The sequence below is a fragment of the Phoenix dactylifera genome, unplaced genomic scaffold (assembly GCF_009389715.1).
Source record: "Phoenix dactylifera cultivar Barhee BC4 unplaced genomic scaffold, palm_55x_up_171113_PBpolish2nd_filt_p 001525F, whole genome shotgun sequence".
Classification (NCBI taxonomy): Eukaryota; Viridiplantae; Streptophyta; class Magnoliopsida; order Arecales; family Arecaceae; genus Phoenix; species Phoenix dactylifera.
In genome coordinates, this window is record NW_024068834.1 from 52,308 (window position 1) to 67,385 (window position 15,078).

General features: G+C 36.7%; 1 protein-coding gene across 6 annotated transcripts; it reads left to right on the forward strand.

The window, feature by feature from the left end:
- The first annotated feature begins 2,504 nt into the window (after window positions 1–2,504).
- On the forward strand, window positions 2,505–12,956 carry LOC103721046 (tRNA N(3)-methylcytidine methyltransferase METTL6). Of its 6 annotated transcripts, XM_039122443.1 has the most exons (10): window positions 2,505–2,757; window positions 2,844–2,893; window positions 2,982–3,031; window positions 6,748–6,852; window positions 7,829–7,936; window positions 9,267–9,338; window positions 9,428–9,478; window positions 11,288–11,349; window positions 11,728–11,790; window positions 11,886–12,009. In XM_039122443.1, the coding sequence occupies exons 1-9, from the start codon at window positions 2,702–2,704 to the stop codon at window positions 11,753–11,755; spliced, it is 582 nt and encodes a 193-aa protein (XP_038978371.1). In that variant the 5' UTR covers window positions 2,505–2,701; the 3' UTR covers window positions 11,756–11,790; window positions 11,886–12,009. The 6 variants fall into 6 exon arrangements, with proteins under 6 accessions (XP_038978371.1, XP_038978370.1, XP_038978369.1 ...); XM_039122442.1 differs by having other exon boundaries at window positions 11,728–12,956; XM_039122441.1 differs by lacking the exon at window positions 11,288–11,349 and having other exon boundaries at window positions 11,907–12,955.
- The last annotated feature ends 2,122 nt before the right edge of the window (window positions 12,957–15,078 follow it).

Below are 15,078 nucleotides of genomic sequence, written 5' to 3' on the forward strand. Positions count from 1 at the left end.
GGAGAGGAATCAGCCCGGCGATGAAGCCCCGGTAATTACCGACGGCCACTTCTTGCATTTGCCTCCGAATTCGCTCGGCATCCACACGGAGGAGCTCCGGCTTCCTGCGAATCCATGACCAGATCTAGGGTAGTTTGAGATCGAGTGTGCCAGAGAGAGAGAGAGAGAGAGAGCAAGGAGGAAGAGGCAAAGAGAATGGACCTTGTGGAGGCGATCGAGGGTGAAGGAGAGGAGTTCGGAGACGTAAGGTTGCTGAGAAAGCGCCGCAGGGGAAGGAACCGGAGGCCATGATGGCCTCCTCCTCCTCCACGGCCCCGGTCCTCTTCTCGACCTCCATGGGAGTGGCTTGGGGATCTTTAGATCCCACCCCTCTGGGCGCTCTCGCTGGACCCGGAAAGAGAAAAGAGGAACGAATGAACGCTGCGGATCTGATGTGCCGCTGCCCGCTAAACAAAGATGTCATGGAACCGCCGCGTGGCAGCCCGCATAAAAGAAAAAAACGGCTTCCGAACGGCGACTTCTGCGGCCCGCTCTGCTGGCAGCCTGACACTCAGTCCACTCACGGTGGGACACGAATCTCAACGCATTAACTTACCGCGTGCCCGGTTCTTTAAGGCCCTGTTGGGAGCTTTGGGGTTCTTTAACTATACCGATTCTTTAAGGCCCTCCAAAAATACTTTAGCTAAGAAATGGTGTTTGTTAAATTTTTTAAAAGCTGTTTCAGCTTTTGGAAAGCTGAAACAGCTTTGGGGGTGGAGCTTTCGAAAATGCTGTTTCAGCTTTTTCGAAAAGCCTGTATTTTGACCAAAATACCTCCATGTAAAAAAAAAAATCCTCCCCTAAAACCTCTGTCTTATCGCCTGTTCCTCTCCCAACCGACCCGCCCCACCCCCCTCCCCCCGCCCTGTTTCTCTCCCAACCCACCTCCCAACCCACCAGCACCCCCACCCCTCCCCCTGCACCGCAGCCGCACCCCTCCCTCTCCCCCGCCGCCGCTGCAGTGCCTCCCTCTCCCCGCCGCCGCACCCCTCCCTCTCCCCGCCGCCGCTGCAGTGCCTCCCTCTCCCCGCCGCTGCACCCCCCTCTCCCCCCCCGCTACGGTGCCCCGCCGCCGCACCCCCTCCCTCTCCCCCGCCGCTGCGGTGCCCCGCCGCCGCACCCCCTCCCTCTCCCTCGCCGCGCATTCCCTCTCGCCGTAATGCCGCACCCCCCGGCGCCGTCGGCCACCGAGACTGCCGTCGGCCACGGCCTGGCCCCCTTCCGGTGCTGTCGGCCGCGCGGGAGGAGAAGAACGGAGGAGGGGCAGAGGAAGGAAGGAGAAGAAGAGAAGAAAAAAAGAAAAGGAAAAAAAAGAAGAAAAGGAAATAAAATAAAATAAAAGAAAATAAATAAATAAATAAATGCATAAATAAATATTTATATAAATGAATGAATGAATAAATAAATAAGATAATAAATAAATATATTTTGATGGATAAAATAATAAATAAATAAATGCATAAATAAAAATATATATACGAATGAACATATAAATAAATATAAAAAAATAATGAGTGAGTGGCAAATAATCTGATCCTTATGATATTAATAAGTACAGTAAATTTGTCGCCCCTGCAAATAGTTAAGTAAAGAGATAATCTATTAAACAGATAAATAAATATTTATGTTGTATTATACTATAAATATTTATTATATTACATTATATCATAATACATTAATATGTAATGTTAAATAATTTAATATTATGTTATATTATGAAAAATTAATTTATACTAATAATATATTATTTATACCTTTATTATTGTATTATACTATACATATTATATTATATTACCTTATATCACAATACATTAATATGTTATTTTAAATAATTTAATATTATGTTATATTATGGAAAATTAATTAATACTAATAATTATAATATTTTATACCTTTATTATTGTATTATACTATAAATATAATATATATTACATTATATTATAATACATTAATATGTTATGTTAAATAATTTAATATTATGTTACATTGTAGAAAATTAATATATTCTAATAATTATATTACCATTATGCTATGCTATGCAATATTATATTACTATATTATAATAATAATATTTTATATCACAGTAATATTATACTATATCGTATATTATGTATTAATATATGTTATGTTTTATCATGCTCTATTGTATAATATTATGCAATATCCTTTATAATAATTTTGTCATATAAAAGTACTTTCTCAGTTTGTTTATCAAACATATGTTAAAGTGCCACAGTACTTTAAAAATATAGTTACCAAACAACAAACAGCTTTTTATAACAGCTCTACTTTCAACAGTTCTACTACCAACAGCTCCCCAAACAGGGCCTAAGTAATTTGATGTTTAAGTTAGTCGGCGAGTGCCGCCGACTTTGTTATTACATAAAATTGCGGAGTCGGAAACACGGATTAAGGCGGTGATGGAGCCGGCAGCATGCCTATATATATGGTACCGCGCGGTTGGAGAGGCGAACGTTGGGGGGAGGTGCCGAGGCCGAACCCTAGATGTCGTCCGCTCTCCATCTCCTCCACCGCCATTGCTGCCGGGGATTGCTATGTCCTCTCCGTCTCGGCGACGCTACCTGTAGATCTCGCTCTGTCCTCCGCTTCGCTTCAAGCATTTCATCTCCTCGAACGACAGGAGATCCAAAGCACCAGAAGCATGAGAGAAACCCTATCAAGTATTGGAACACCTTCTACAAACACCACCAGGATAAGGTCTGTTTGTCTGTCTTTCTCTCCATTTTCCTTTCTTTCTCGATGATTCTTGCGGATTCGATTGATCCAAAGGTTCTTGGGCGTAGTTCTTTAAGATCGGCACTATTTGGAGAAGGATTGGGGACACCACTTCTTGGTGAATGCAGTCAACTTGTAGACACCCTTCTTTGTAATTTTAGATTCTTGGATTCCAAGATTTTTAGGATTTTTCTCGTTTTATCCAGCCATCCGGCGAGAAGGGCCAGGCTTCTGCTCATCCCAAGTCGTGTTGGAGGTAAGTATATGGAATTTTAGATTCTTGCGGGACTGTGGGCGTCTGATTTCGTTTCAGGGATGTTTTACATCAAAACATTGTGCGATGTATCATCGGACGTTTGTTTGGGGATAGTCTAATATTTGATCGGATGTTCTCTTGCATATGCATTTTAAATTATCAACCATTTGCTCAATCATCTTGATCTATCCTTCATGTTGTTCATTTATTGTCAAAACTGATCTGTTTATTAGAACCCAAGGCTTTAGCATGTCTTTACCTTCTATAACAGTTAATTATATTGCATTTGACATGTGGTTATTGGGAAATTCAAGTTCTTATTGTTTTGCTTTAATAATTTGATTTTTCTGGTTATTTTATGTAATTGGCCTTTTTATTTATTATAACATGTCAATAAGTGATGGATGTAAATATGTGCTATGTACTGTCAGATGTTTGTGATTGTATGTTCTCTTGCATAAGCTTCTTTAAATATCAGCCATTTTCTTCATCATCTTGATCTGTCCTTCATGTTGTTTTTTTATGGTTAAAAGTGATCTGTTTATTGGAACTGAAGGTTGTAGCATACCTTTACTTTCTTTAGCAGTTACTGATATTGCGTTCTTTTTTTACTTTGAAGCATTTGGTTTTTGGAAATCCAAGATTCTATAGGTTTTGCTTTAGCAGTTTGATTTTTCTGGTTATTTTATGTAATTATCTTTTTTCATTTAACGTGTCAAGATATAGTTGTGATGTGATATTTTGATACCTACTGGCACTCTGCTTTAGATTATCATAAATTTTAACTACTTTACAGACACATTTAATGCATATATTTTTAAATATAGAAAAGGAAAGATGTTAAAAATAATAAAAAAGGATTTTTTATAAAATTATTAATTATGTCATATTTTATAGAGTTAAACTGTACCGGCAAACATGCTATCCCAAAAATATTAGATTTTTAAGTGAAAAATTTCTGTAAGATTAGGTTTTGTAAATTTGAACTCAGCATGTGTGGTGCATGATTAAGAAGTGATGATTTAATAGCTGATTGCAATCTTATAACTATAAATGATTAGCTGCCTAGCTTGTGCAATGCACATATAAGACATATATGTTCAGTGCCCCATAGCATTTCTCTTTTTAAAAATTTGGTTCTATAATTTCTTTTTTATTCTATCTTATTTTGTTTTTGTGTTCATTGTTTACCTCTATTTTTACTTGACAAATTTGGTTTTTTATTTTCTGTTCTTTAGTCTATTTTTTGTTTTTTATTATTTGTTTTATCTCGATGGTATTTGGTTCATTTTGTTTTTGTTACTTAGTTTTATAATCTGCATTTTGTTTTTTTTTACTTAGTTTTATAATCTGCATTTACATATTTGTTTGAAATATGTTTATATTTTGGAGGAGTCATATGGGTGGCAGCTTTGTCATGCAAAAAGTTCTTTATCCTTCATGGTGGAGGGATTGGTGTGACCCAGTGGACCAGGTGGTGTGATTCAAGAGAGGTTGGTCAAATAATGATGTGCCATGCTAGTGCATAGGGGAAAACTTCTTGTGTGATGGAGTGTCACCTCATAGCATATTCCGATCCCTTTTTCATTTTACTTTCTTTGTATATTTTGTTTATTTTCCATCTTTACACATAAATTCAGTTTGTATCCTTTGCTGTTTTTTCCTTTTTATATTCAGTGTTTCACTTTATGTTATTTTGCATCTACTTTTTGTCATCTCGTCTTGTATATTTGTTTGAAATTTCATTTTATTTGTCTTCTTGACGGAGCAATGCTATGGGCTGGTCCCAAATCACAAAAAAATTCTTGTGTCTTGTGGTAGAGAGTGGATTGTTGTGACTGAAAGGGGCTGGTGCATTTCATTACGGGTCAATCAAATAACAATGTGCCATGTTAGAACCATATCAGCTCAGGGACATTTTGCATGATAATGGCATTCCATAAAATTTTTCATTTGAAATTTTGGCTTTGTATTAGCATTTTTATTCAATTATGTTTCATTTTCTGTTTATTTCCCTTCTTTTTTTTTCACAATTCAATCTTATATTTTTTTTTTCTTTTATTTGTTATTCATCTGTATCATTAATTTTTAATATATCTAGTTGGTCATTCTTTTTGTTTGTTTTGTGTTATTAGTTTTTGTGAACTGGTTTTGTTTTTTGTTTTTTTGGAATTTCATTTTACTTTTTTGATAGAGGAATGCTATGGGGGACTGTTGATTTACATGAGAAGCTCCTTGTGCCACATGGTTTGGAGGATTGATGTGTTATGCAAAGGCTTTTTGCTATTAATGAGGGGTCAAATTAATTATGTGCCATGCCAATGCCATATTAGTCTAGGAACTCCTTTGCATGACGGATGGCACCTAAAACTTCTCCATTTTAAAATTTAGTTTTGTATTTTGTGTTAGTCAAATTTCTTGTGTTTTCACTTATATTTTATAATATTTAGTTTTTAGTTTATTTTTTTTTAAGTTTTCTTGTTTAGTTGGTTATCTGGTTTTATGTATTTGGTTTTGTTTTATTTGTTTGAAATTTTAGTTTTGGAAGGAGTAATTGCTATGAGAGAAGTGAGCCTTTGCATAACAGTAAGGTTGCTCAATTGCAACCCAAGCGTTCATGAGTTTGAAACATAGAAATAGCCTCTCCGCACATGAGGGTGAGGCTATGTACGTCTGTCCCTCTTTAGACCTTGCAGTCGTGGGAGCCTCACGCATTAGGTACCTTTTTAAAGGAGTAATATTGTGGGCTGACTCGACCACATAACGTTCCTCATGCCATGTGGGATAGGGGATTGGTGCAATTAAGGGGTTGTGCAGTTAAGGTGTTGTGTTGGTCAAAGTGATGACATGCCATACCGGTGCCATGTTGGCAAGGTGGCTTCCCACAACATTTTTTCATTTTGAATAATTAACTTTTATCTTTTTCTTTTTTCCCTCTCCTTTATGTTTCTATTTTCTGTTAATTTTCTGATCTGTATTTTCACTTTCATAAGTTGAGTTCTGTATTTTCTCTTCTTTAGTTTATTTTCTTTTATTCTAATTCAAAGTATAGATATTATATTCTGTTCTTTGATTCCTTTTTCTTTTGTTAATTTAATTGTGTGATCATTTCAGATTTGTGTTTTATAGCCATCGTTGTATATGATGAGAAAAGGGATGATGATGATAGATACCGGGCTTATATACTTGTATGTTGCAGGGATGCTAGCAAACTACGATCATCTTTTTTTTTTTCTTTCACTCAAGACTTCTTTGGAAGTTCACTTCCCACCTTCCAATACAGTACTACCTAGCATTATTTATAAGAAATAATAGTTTTCTAAGTTGATTGCTATATTTCATTTAGTTTTCAATCTATTCATTACTTTTCTAACAGGACTTGGTCTTGAATTGGAATTAATGGTTGAAGTAGGATCCATTGATGTGTTTTTAATGCTTTAACATGTCAAAACTAGCATTAAGGATTTACTAATATGAGCATTGTCATATAACGGCTAATTAAGGGTATTGTGGTCCTATTGAGGGTTTCGTTATGACCACTTGTATATGCATTTAGAGATAGATAATTTAAAAAAGGGATATCATTTATCAGCTTCCCACATACCAAGGAAGCATAGAGAAATTGCATGGTACAACCCCAATTTTTAGTGCTTTTATATGGTACTTTTGCTTCTTGTTCAAGTGTGGTTTGTTAGGTTGATGGTTGCTCTGTCCAGGTTGGTTGTGGAGCTGGAAACACTGTTTTCCCACTTCTAGTGGCATTTCCAGATGTCTTTGTTCATGCTTGTGATTTCTCACCTCTTGCAATTGAACTTGTCAAGGTAAGTACTTTTGGTGATACTAGCTATATAGACTCTTCATCTTTTTAACACAGTTGAATAAGCCTTTCAGTAGCTTAAATTGGTAGTCTAGGTTTTTTTTCCTTCGTTTTGTATTTTTGATGTTTTATTCTTCTGTAACTATCTTATACTTGGATGTGCCCATCTGCTAGATCTTTATTTCAGTGAAAGGTTCCGGTAAGAGTGGATAATCTCTCTGTGGATCGTTACTTTTTTTATGTCTCCTGAATGCATGAGACATTAGTTGTTTTGCTGAATGACTGGAATGATGTAAATTGTCTGTCGAGGTAACAGGCATGTGTTGATGTCTGTGGGTGACAAATGCATCATGCTTCTTGATTCTTGCCAATTCTTTGATGCAGTTGCGTTTCTTCTGCAATAGTATGCTCTGTTTTTTTCTGTTCATGTGTGGGTGCAATATATTTTTCAAGTAAAGATGAGGCCTTAAGACATTAACCATCCTATGATTTAGTCTTTCTTGCTTGAACACATATAGATGTCATATTGTTTTGATGGCAAATTATTAAGTTTTTACTGGGCTGTACAAGTTACAAAGGCAAGTCATTTGTACTGCATCAGGGTAAAATTGGAAACTATTAAATCTGTGGTAATCATTTTATTGTTGTTATCATATTTTCTGAATGCCATCACGCAACATACAATTTGTGACACTTTGAGATTTTCTTTTCTCCTCGTAAGCAGAAACTTGGGCAATGTATTGCAAAATTATGATCTTGTCATGAATAGTAATATACCATATGCAATAATTTAGAAGATTTAGCAAAAATATACTCTTGTAAGTTTCTGTTTGAGAAACTTTCTTATGTCATTCTCTCCTGATAAATAGCGTAATATGTTCTTGAGTATTGAGAATACATCTGGTAGATAAGAGTTAGCGTATCTTTTGATGACAAAATGGCCTGATTCTGTTAGAATCTTGTGGTTTATAAATTCACAGGAACATGGAGCTTTTAAGTTGGATCGGGTGAATGCTTTTGTTTGTGATGTCATAACTGATGATCTTTGCAAGATGATTATGCCAGGATCGGTTGATGTCATTACCATGGTATTTATTAATCTCATTTTGTTGGATACTAGAGGAGAAGTTCCCTGTTCAGAATCCTTTTTTCAAATTAATGTTGCTGCCTGTATCATCTCTCGTTATGTGGTCTGTGTTTTGTTGATTCGTTCCTATTGAGCATGTGAATTCTGATTTCCAAAATTAAGATGCTAATTTCTATGAAATGATTATATTGAGATGCTAATTTCTGTTGCTGGGATCTCTAGATTTGTGAATTCTGATGCTCTATGCACTTAGTTTTGAAGTTTAGGTCAATGAGATCTCCAACAGTGGGTCGAATTGGCAGTACATTAGTGCAGCAGTAATCAACAGCCAGCTAACATTGACTTTCTCATACTTCGATCGTGGGTTTATTCTCAACAATTGAACATGAGATTTATGTTTGCACTTACTTTAATTGCATTTTTATTTTATTTTTATTGATCTAAAGTTCTAAACTATGATTTATGCCGGGCTTACAGTCCAGGTCTTTAAAAGTCACTCTAGTTTTGAATAGTATTTATTTTCTTAAGTGGTTGAAAGCAAGAAAGCACAGTCCATGCTTATTTATTAAAATATAGGCTTCTATTAGAAAGTGTTTTGTGCTAATACTCTAGCAGAGATCCGACGTGTTGTTTACAGGTTGCTGCTTCTTGGTAGGTTTTAATTATGTTGAAACACAATACAAGGGAAAAGAATTAGGTGCATGTGAAAAATTATCACCCATGCGATTATGTCAGTCATCTAGAAAGAGTCAGACAAAACATCTCCACAAGAACTTTTTGGTCAATATCACTTCAGTAAGTGGTTTTGTTTTGAGTTGCATTACTATGGGTCACGGGGCTTGACTAGTAGTTTGACTATCATATTGTCATATGAGCCTTAATAATAAAAATATCAAAAATTGTAAGATTGTCATGTAGCATTAAAAGAGGACCGGTGATATTGCTTGTAGGACTGAAATTAATAAAGGAAGCTTTTCAATCCAATAGTGGTGGTTTCCTGCATAAAAACAGTGCTTGATGTTCTTAATCCAAACTCAAGCATGCGGTTGATTTAGCCAAGTGCAGGCCAACTCAAGTGGTATGTGATGTTGGTGTTCACATTTATAGAATATAATTATTTTGCATGCGTACACTCAAATTTGGCATGTTAACTGGACTCTATTTTTTTGTTGTTATGCCATTTCCTTTTTGGTGTGATGGTTCCATGTCTTGTCATAATTCTTGGGTCCTTCAGCTGTACCAGGCTAGTATAGCTCTCTTCCCCTGTTATTTTATATTGGGGGTGTAGGTGGTGTGATGATCCTGTGGGTGCTCAGCTGATGCATTAGCAGATTTTTATGTTGTCTGCAGTGTCTCCAATGAAGATGTCTTTGGCATTGCAGAATGTCAGAAATGTTCTTAAGGTGAGATACTCTCACAAGGCTTCAATAATTCATTTTCATCTTTCAATAGTTTGGATAAGGGCAAATTCATGGCTCTCATTATTTTTCAGCCAAGTGGTACCTTACTTTTCAGAGACTATGCCATGGGGGATTATGCTCAAGTAAGTCTCATGATAATTGCCACCTTGTATTCTACTTTAGATAATTCTGTCTGATCGGTTATGTTTATTTGTAATTCAGTATTTGTTTATTACTAAACAGTGTCATCGGATCCACTGAGATCAGCTATTATTCTAGCTATGGTTGCTTCTGCATAATTACTATTGAGCTTGAACAAAATATAGATCTTCGTACAAGGCTTGCATTAGATTTCATTGCATAGGTGGAAGATTCAATTGGTTTCAACATTAATCTATGAACCATTTTCCTTTTTTTTTGTGCTACCTTGCTAAATGCCTTTAATGTTGACAGCAACAAGCATATGATTAATGCCTAGCAGTTTTGATAGTAATATTATATGGGGGAAGCAAGTCTTTTAATTGCCTAATCACATAGTTGTCAAATAGCTGAGGCGACCATAGGCAATGGACCCTCCCATAGGCAATTAGGCAGTCGCCCATGTGACAATTTCTACAAAATTTACAGGATAATCCAAATCTTCATATATTTCAATTATTGGTTAAACCTTGCATTTTTTTCAAAAATATTCATAAGATGATCCAAAGATAGAACGGTAATAACTAATGCAGAGGTAATAATTAATGCATGAATTCTACATATTCATAATACTTCAAAGACTCTCAATTTTATGTTCAGTCTAAACTTAAAGATTTTAGCAACATCTAGAAATCATATTAATTATACATGATGTTACTGCTGTGATAATAGTAGTAGCACTAGGACGGTGCTACTTCTATGATGGTAATAGTAGTAACACTAATGCGTTACTACGTTCATGATAATATCAATGACACTAGTATGTCAGTGAGTATAAAGATTATGAAAAACATAGCATAAATCAAGAGAAAAATGGTGGGAAGATGAGATAATTGTTTCTCATTTTCTAAAACAAAGAATAAGACAACACATCAAAAAAGAATAGAAGCTATAGTAAAGCCCATAATGACTGATCTATATATTCAATTTAAACACATTTTTGTTTTCCTAATCCAACCCAAGCTAAAAAAAAATAGAAGCCAAGATAATACTTAATCCATCATCATCAATAGAAAAGATCTAAATTAAATATCCTCTCAATAACATAAACTGTAACTCCAAAGTGAAAAAACAAAGATAAAAAGAAACAAGAGAAAGGGATAGAGTAGGATAATGGATGGAGTCTGTAATTATTAATTTATTATTGTTATTATTGTGGTGCAAGATGGGTGCCCCGTGGGGGGCCCCACCGGGGGGCGGGGGGTGGTGGGCTCAAGACCTTGGGAATATATCTCTCAAAGCAGTAGATAAAGACCTTCCCAGTGCTCTTCAAATAGACAGTCCTCAACAGATCAATAACAAAACCCCTCGACACATACTCTGTGCCGAGGATGTTTATATATCCTGTTGGTATATGTATGAATATATGCTAGTATATGCATTATATATGCATAGAATAATTGTATCGTTAAGGATCATTGCTTGGTGCAATGGTAAAAGGCTTGGCCTAGCAAGCACAATATCTGGGTTCGAGTTATAGTGTTTTCAGAAAATTGCCGAAAAGTTTAGGTCTATCCCCAGTCCGTCCCTCCTAGGAGCCCGAATTTTTGGGGCCATAACAGGGTAATGGCCTTTTTATAATAATTGTATCATTACAATGTTCTCCAAAGACTAATATTTTGACACAGATTAATTTGAACATATCATGCTGCTTTTGCTAGTAAAATGCCCCATCATTTTTGAGAAGAATGCATCATTGCATGGATCCTATAATTTGTATTATGTGTTTTAGTATATATTTTTGTTTTGAGTAGGTTGCATGTTGGGTCTGCTACGTGGAAAGAATGCTTCTTAGATGTTTCTATTTGGATCAGTGGTAAGATTTGGTTTGTATGCCAGGAATCAAGTTTACTAATTTCATCAGGGACAGTGTTGCATCAAAAAAAAAAAATCTCATTCCTATATGGAACTTATTTGACCCCTTGATTCACATGTCAATAGTATTTATTGCAATAATTACTTAACAGCTCTTTTTAGATTATTAAATTTGGAACTATTCAGCAATCTTAATAATTCATAATACTTAAGTCTCGAGTTACAACAGCCTGATCTCACTCTGTTTTCCAGATATCTTGTTTCTTCAGTATTTCCATTTACTGGTTTTGTGCCTATCGGATATTTGTCTTCCCACAAGGCGCAAGGATATTTATGTCTCTTTTATTATGTTATCGTAATTGCTGATCAAAATTAACAGGAGAAACTTGCCAAGAAATGTCAGATAATTAGCAATAACTTCTATGTCCGTGGTGATGGCACTGTGGGTGGTTTTTTTCTACCTGGTGGTTCATTTCTTAATAAAATTCTCTATTTTTGATTGCAACCTCATCTAAAGCTTCAGTATGGTGATTAGAGTGCGCTTTCTACTTCTCCAAGGTTCATTATCAACCTTGTTTGAAAGAAATGGCTTTGACACTGTGGAAGTCAGTGTGTACTGCAAACAGATTGTGAATCGCCCCCGAAAAGTAATCATGGATCGGTATGTAAACTGTTGCTCTAAATCACATTCCTTCTCTAAACATCAATAACAATTCACATATAAAGTATTATTTGATATAGCTATACTCTATGCACCTTCAAGGAACAAAAACATGATTTGACACCTAATATAAGACAATTTAATAACCACCATCTTTAATTTTCATTTTTCTTTGTGATCTGTAATTTAGTTGTAATTCTTATCTCTTGCATATGTCAGTCAATAAAATCCAAGGAATATAGAGTGATAGTTTTGTGAGCAATTAGGAAACTAATTAAGGCTACAACATAAGTATTTCGTATCTTTGAAGCATTATGAGGTTTTGCCATAAATTTTGATTATAATTTTGGTCGTTTTACTGCTTACCAAATGAATTTTGTTCAAATTTTGTTCCTTTTTGTGAAGATGATTTCTTCATATTGACCCCAGAAATAAGTGCTTTATTTGGTGCTTCTGGAGCCCAAGCATTTTGTGCCCTTTTTTTTTGTGAAGGCGGATTCCATTCATATAGCTCTAATGTGAGTACAATATGCAAAATCAAGTGAAAGTAAACAGTACAAACGGTAAAAGCGGATTCCATTCATATAGCTCTAATGTGAGTACAATATGCAAAATCAAGTGAAAGTAAACAGTACAAACGGTGTGGAATGCTAGCTAAATTAGTCCAAAGAACCTCTCCGGAATGCCGGGCGACATAGGAGGCGACCCAGTCTGCTGCCTGTTTCCGATACATAGGAACTATCCGGAAAGAAGTCAACTCCCTGACCAAAGTGCGGATATCTCGTATCAATGGATGGCCGTCTCCGTACCTGTCTGGTCCCCTGATCCAATTTATAACCGTGGACGAATCACCCTCAAGGAATACACTGTTGGCCCCCACCACCCGTCTAACATACAAATGTAATAACCCCAAAAAAAAAAAATTTATATAAAAAGGGATAGAATAGTCCTTTAAAATTGATATAAGGGGTAAAATTGGAAGGAATCAAAAGATAATGGCATAGTTGTAGATATGTTGAAGTGTTAGGGGCAAAATAAAAATTTAATAATATTAAACAAAGGGTGAATAGTGCTTGATGTGACATAAATAATGGGTTTGAGCTGGCTCACGGGAGTGAAACAGAGAGGAGAGGGGGAGGGTTCTCAGACGACAACAAAGAGGAAAAAAAAAAGAAGAAGAGGAAAGGAAAGGAAGAAAGGAAGAGGAAGAAGAAGAAAAAGAAAAGGAAGGAGATCCCGGTTGCGTTGCCAGCTGAAGAAAAAACGTAGATCTTCTTCCCCTCTACGCAAGGACCTCGATTTCCAAAAAAGAAAAAGGTAAATATCCATTCCTATCTAGTCTTTTGATGATATTAGACTATACAAAGGGTGGATGTAGTCTAGAGGGGTCAGATAAGGGTTATAGAGGTGGTTAAAAGAGGAAGAATCGGATTTCGACAATTTTTTCCGGCATTACGGAAAAATGGTGTCGAAGTCCGAACTTCGGTGAATTATTTCGGTGGTCAATCGGCCTCCGATGGGGATGCATGTTACCATTCTGGAAATCACTATGAGTGTAGAACATTGGATATAAATTTCATAAAATTTGGAATTTAGAAAGTAGACCAAAATCGGGATGAAATAACCCGCTGTCGGTCTGGGTTACTGTTCATCCGGGTGGAAAATAAGAAATTTCATGCCATAATAGGGTATTAAGCCTAGATTAGGCTAAGGAAAACCTTGTACTCGTGCAAGGGAGTCCCTAATACATATAAATGATGAGTTAATTAATAGAAAAAGAAAAAAAGAAAGAAAAGAAAAGATTTAGGGAACGGAGGAGTTGAATCAATTAAAGTTCCCTATATTATAATTGGTACGTAGATTATGGCCCTTGATACAAAACTAAATGTATTGTAAATGCATGTATCAGTTGGGCAAGAAGCTAGGGAACAAGAGGAAGAAGTTCTCCACTGCCAGCTGTAGATTTTTGGAGGCGTATCAGGGCTGTGCCAGATTGACAGGTGAGTGGAAGTTTGTACTTTGCACCATGAGCACATTCCTTATTCATTTTCATGAATGTTGCCAAGTGTGACTTGATTCCACCTGAGCTTATTGATTAATTGTTGTAGTAGATTCCTCTATAATCTTGATTCTCCATGCTTGATTATTCTGTATATGCATTTGAGGGAATATTGAGAGGAATTACGAGGGGTTGATGAGTAATCAAATTGATTCCGAATTGTGAAATGATTTTTTTGTAAATTGATTTCATTTCCTCTATTTCAAAGACTTGTAGAGCCCTTCTCATGGTATGTTGAGTTGCATTGTACTCCCATAATTCCTCACTCCCAACCCTGATGTTAGTTTATGATTGGGTCATGATCGAGTGAGTGATAGTCTTGATCATACTCCTTTTTAGTAGAGTATTGGAGGGTGTATTATGGCATTTATGCATGGCTTGGCAGTATCTACAGGACACCTATAGTCGATGGGGTTGAACATCGGCCTTTGTGCATATAGTAGTCTTCTGGGCGGCGGAGCCCAGTCCCTTCTAGGAGGACACGGCCCTAGGCGTAGGATCGGCCGGTCCTACGACTTATGTTCTGCTTGCCGCCGGGCATAGTAAGACTCCACGAGGTGCAGTATGGCTTTCCGCGGATGTAGAATTCCCGCGATGTGCCGTTTAGTATGTAGATGTGAGATGGATTTCTGTTCTAGATACTGCCAGCATTTACATGATCAGTGTGGTGTCTTATTCTGCATATGCATGTGATAGTGGGGAGTTGTTGCTGGTTCGCCTGGGGCGTAAAACCCACCTCCCGATAGTTGTCTAGCATTTATTATCGGTATGGTGTCCTATCCTGCATATGCATGTAACAGTAGGGAGTTGTTGCTGGTTCGCTTGGGGCGTAAAACCCACCTCCCGACAGCTGTCTAGCATTTACATTATCGATATGGTGTCTTATCCTGCATATGCATGTGACAGTAGGGAGTTGTTGCTGGTTCGCCTGGGGCGTAAAACCCACCTCCCGACAGCTGTCTAGTGATGATTTCAGCATATTGACACCTGATTTGTATGTTCCATTATGA

Bases quoted from the DNA above. Each gene is read 5' to 3' on its own strand.
- LOC103721046 (XM_039122440.1), top strand. From the start codon at position 2,702: ATGAGAGAAACCCTATCAAGTATTGGAACACCTTCTACAAACACCACC. The intron at 2,894-2,981 runs GTGAATGCAGTC...CGTTTTATCCAG, and splicing joins ATTGGGGACACCACTTCTTG to CCATCCGGCGAGAAGGGCCA. The intron at 7,937-9,266 runs GTATTTATTAAT...ATGCATTAGCAG, and splicing joins CGGTTGATGTCATTACCATG to ATTTTTATGTTGTCTGCAGT.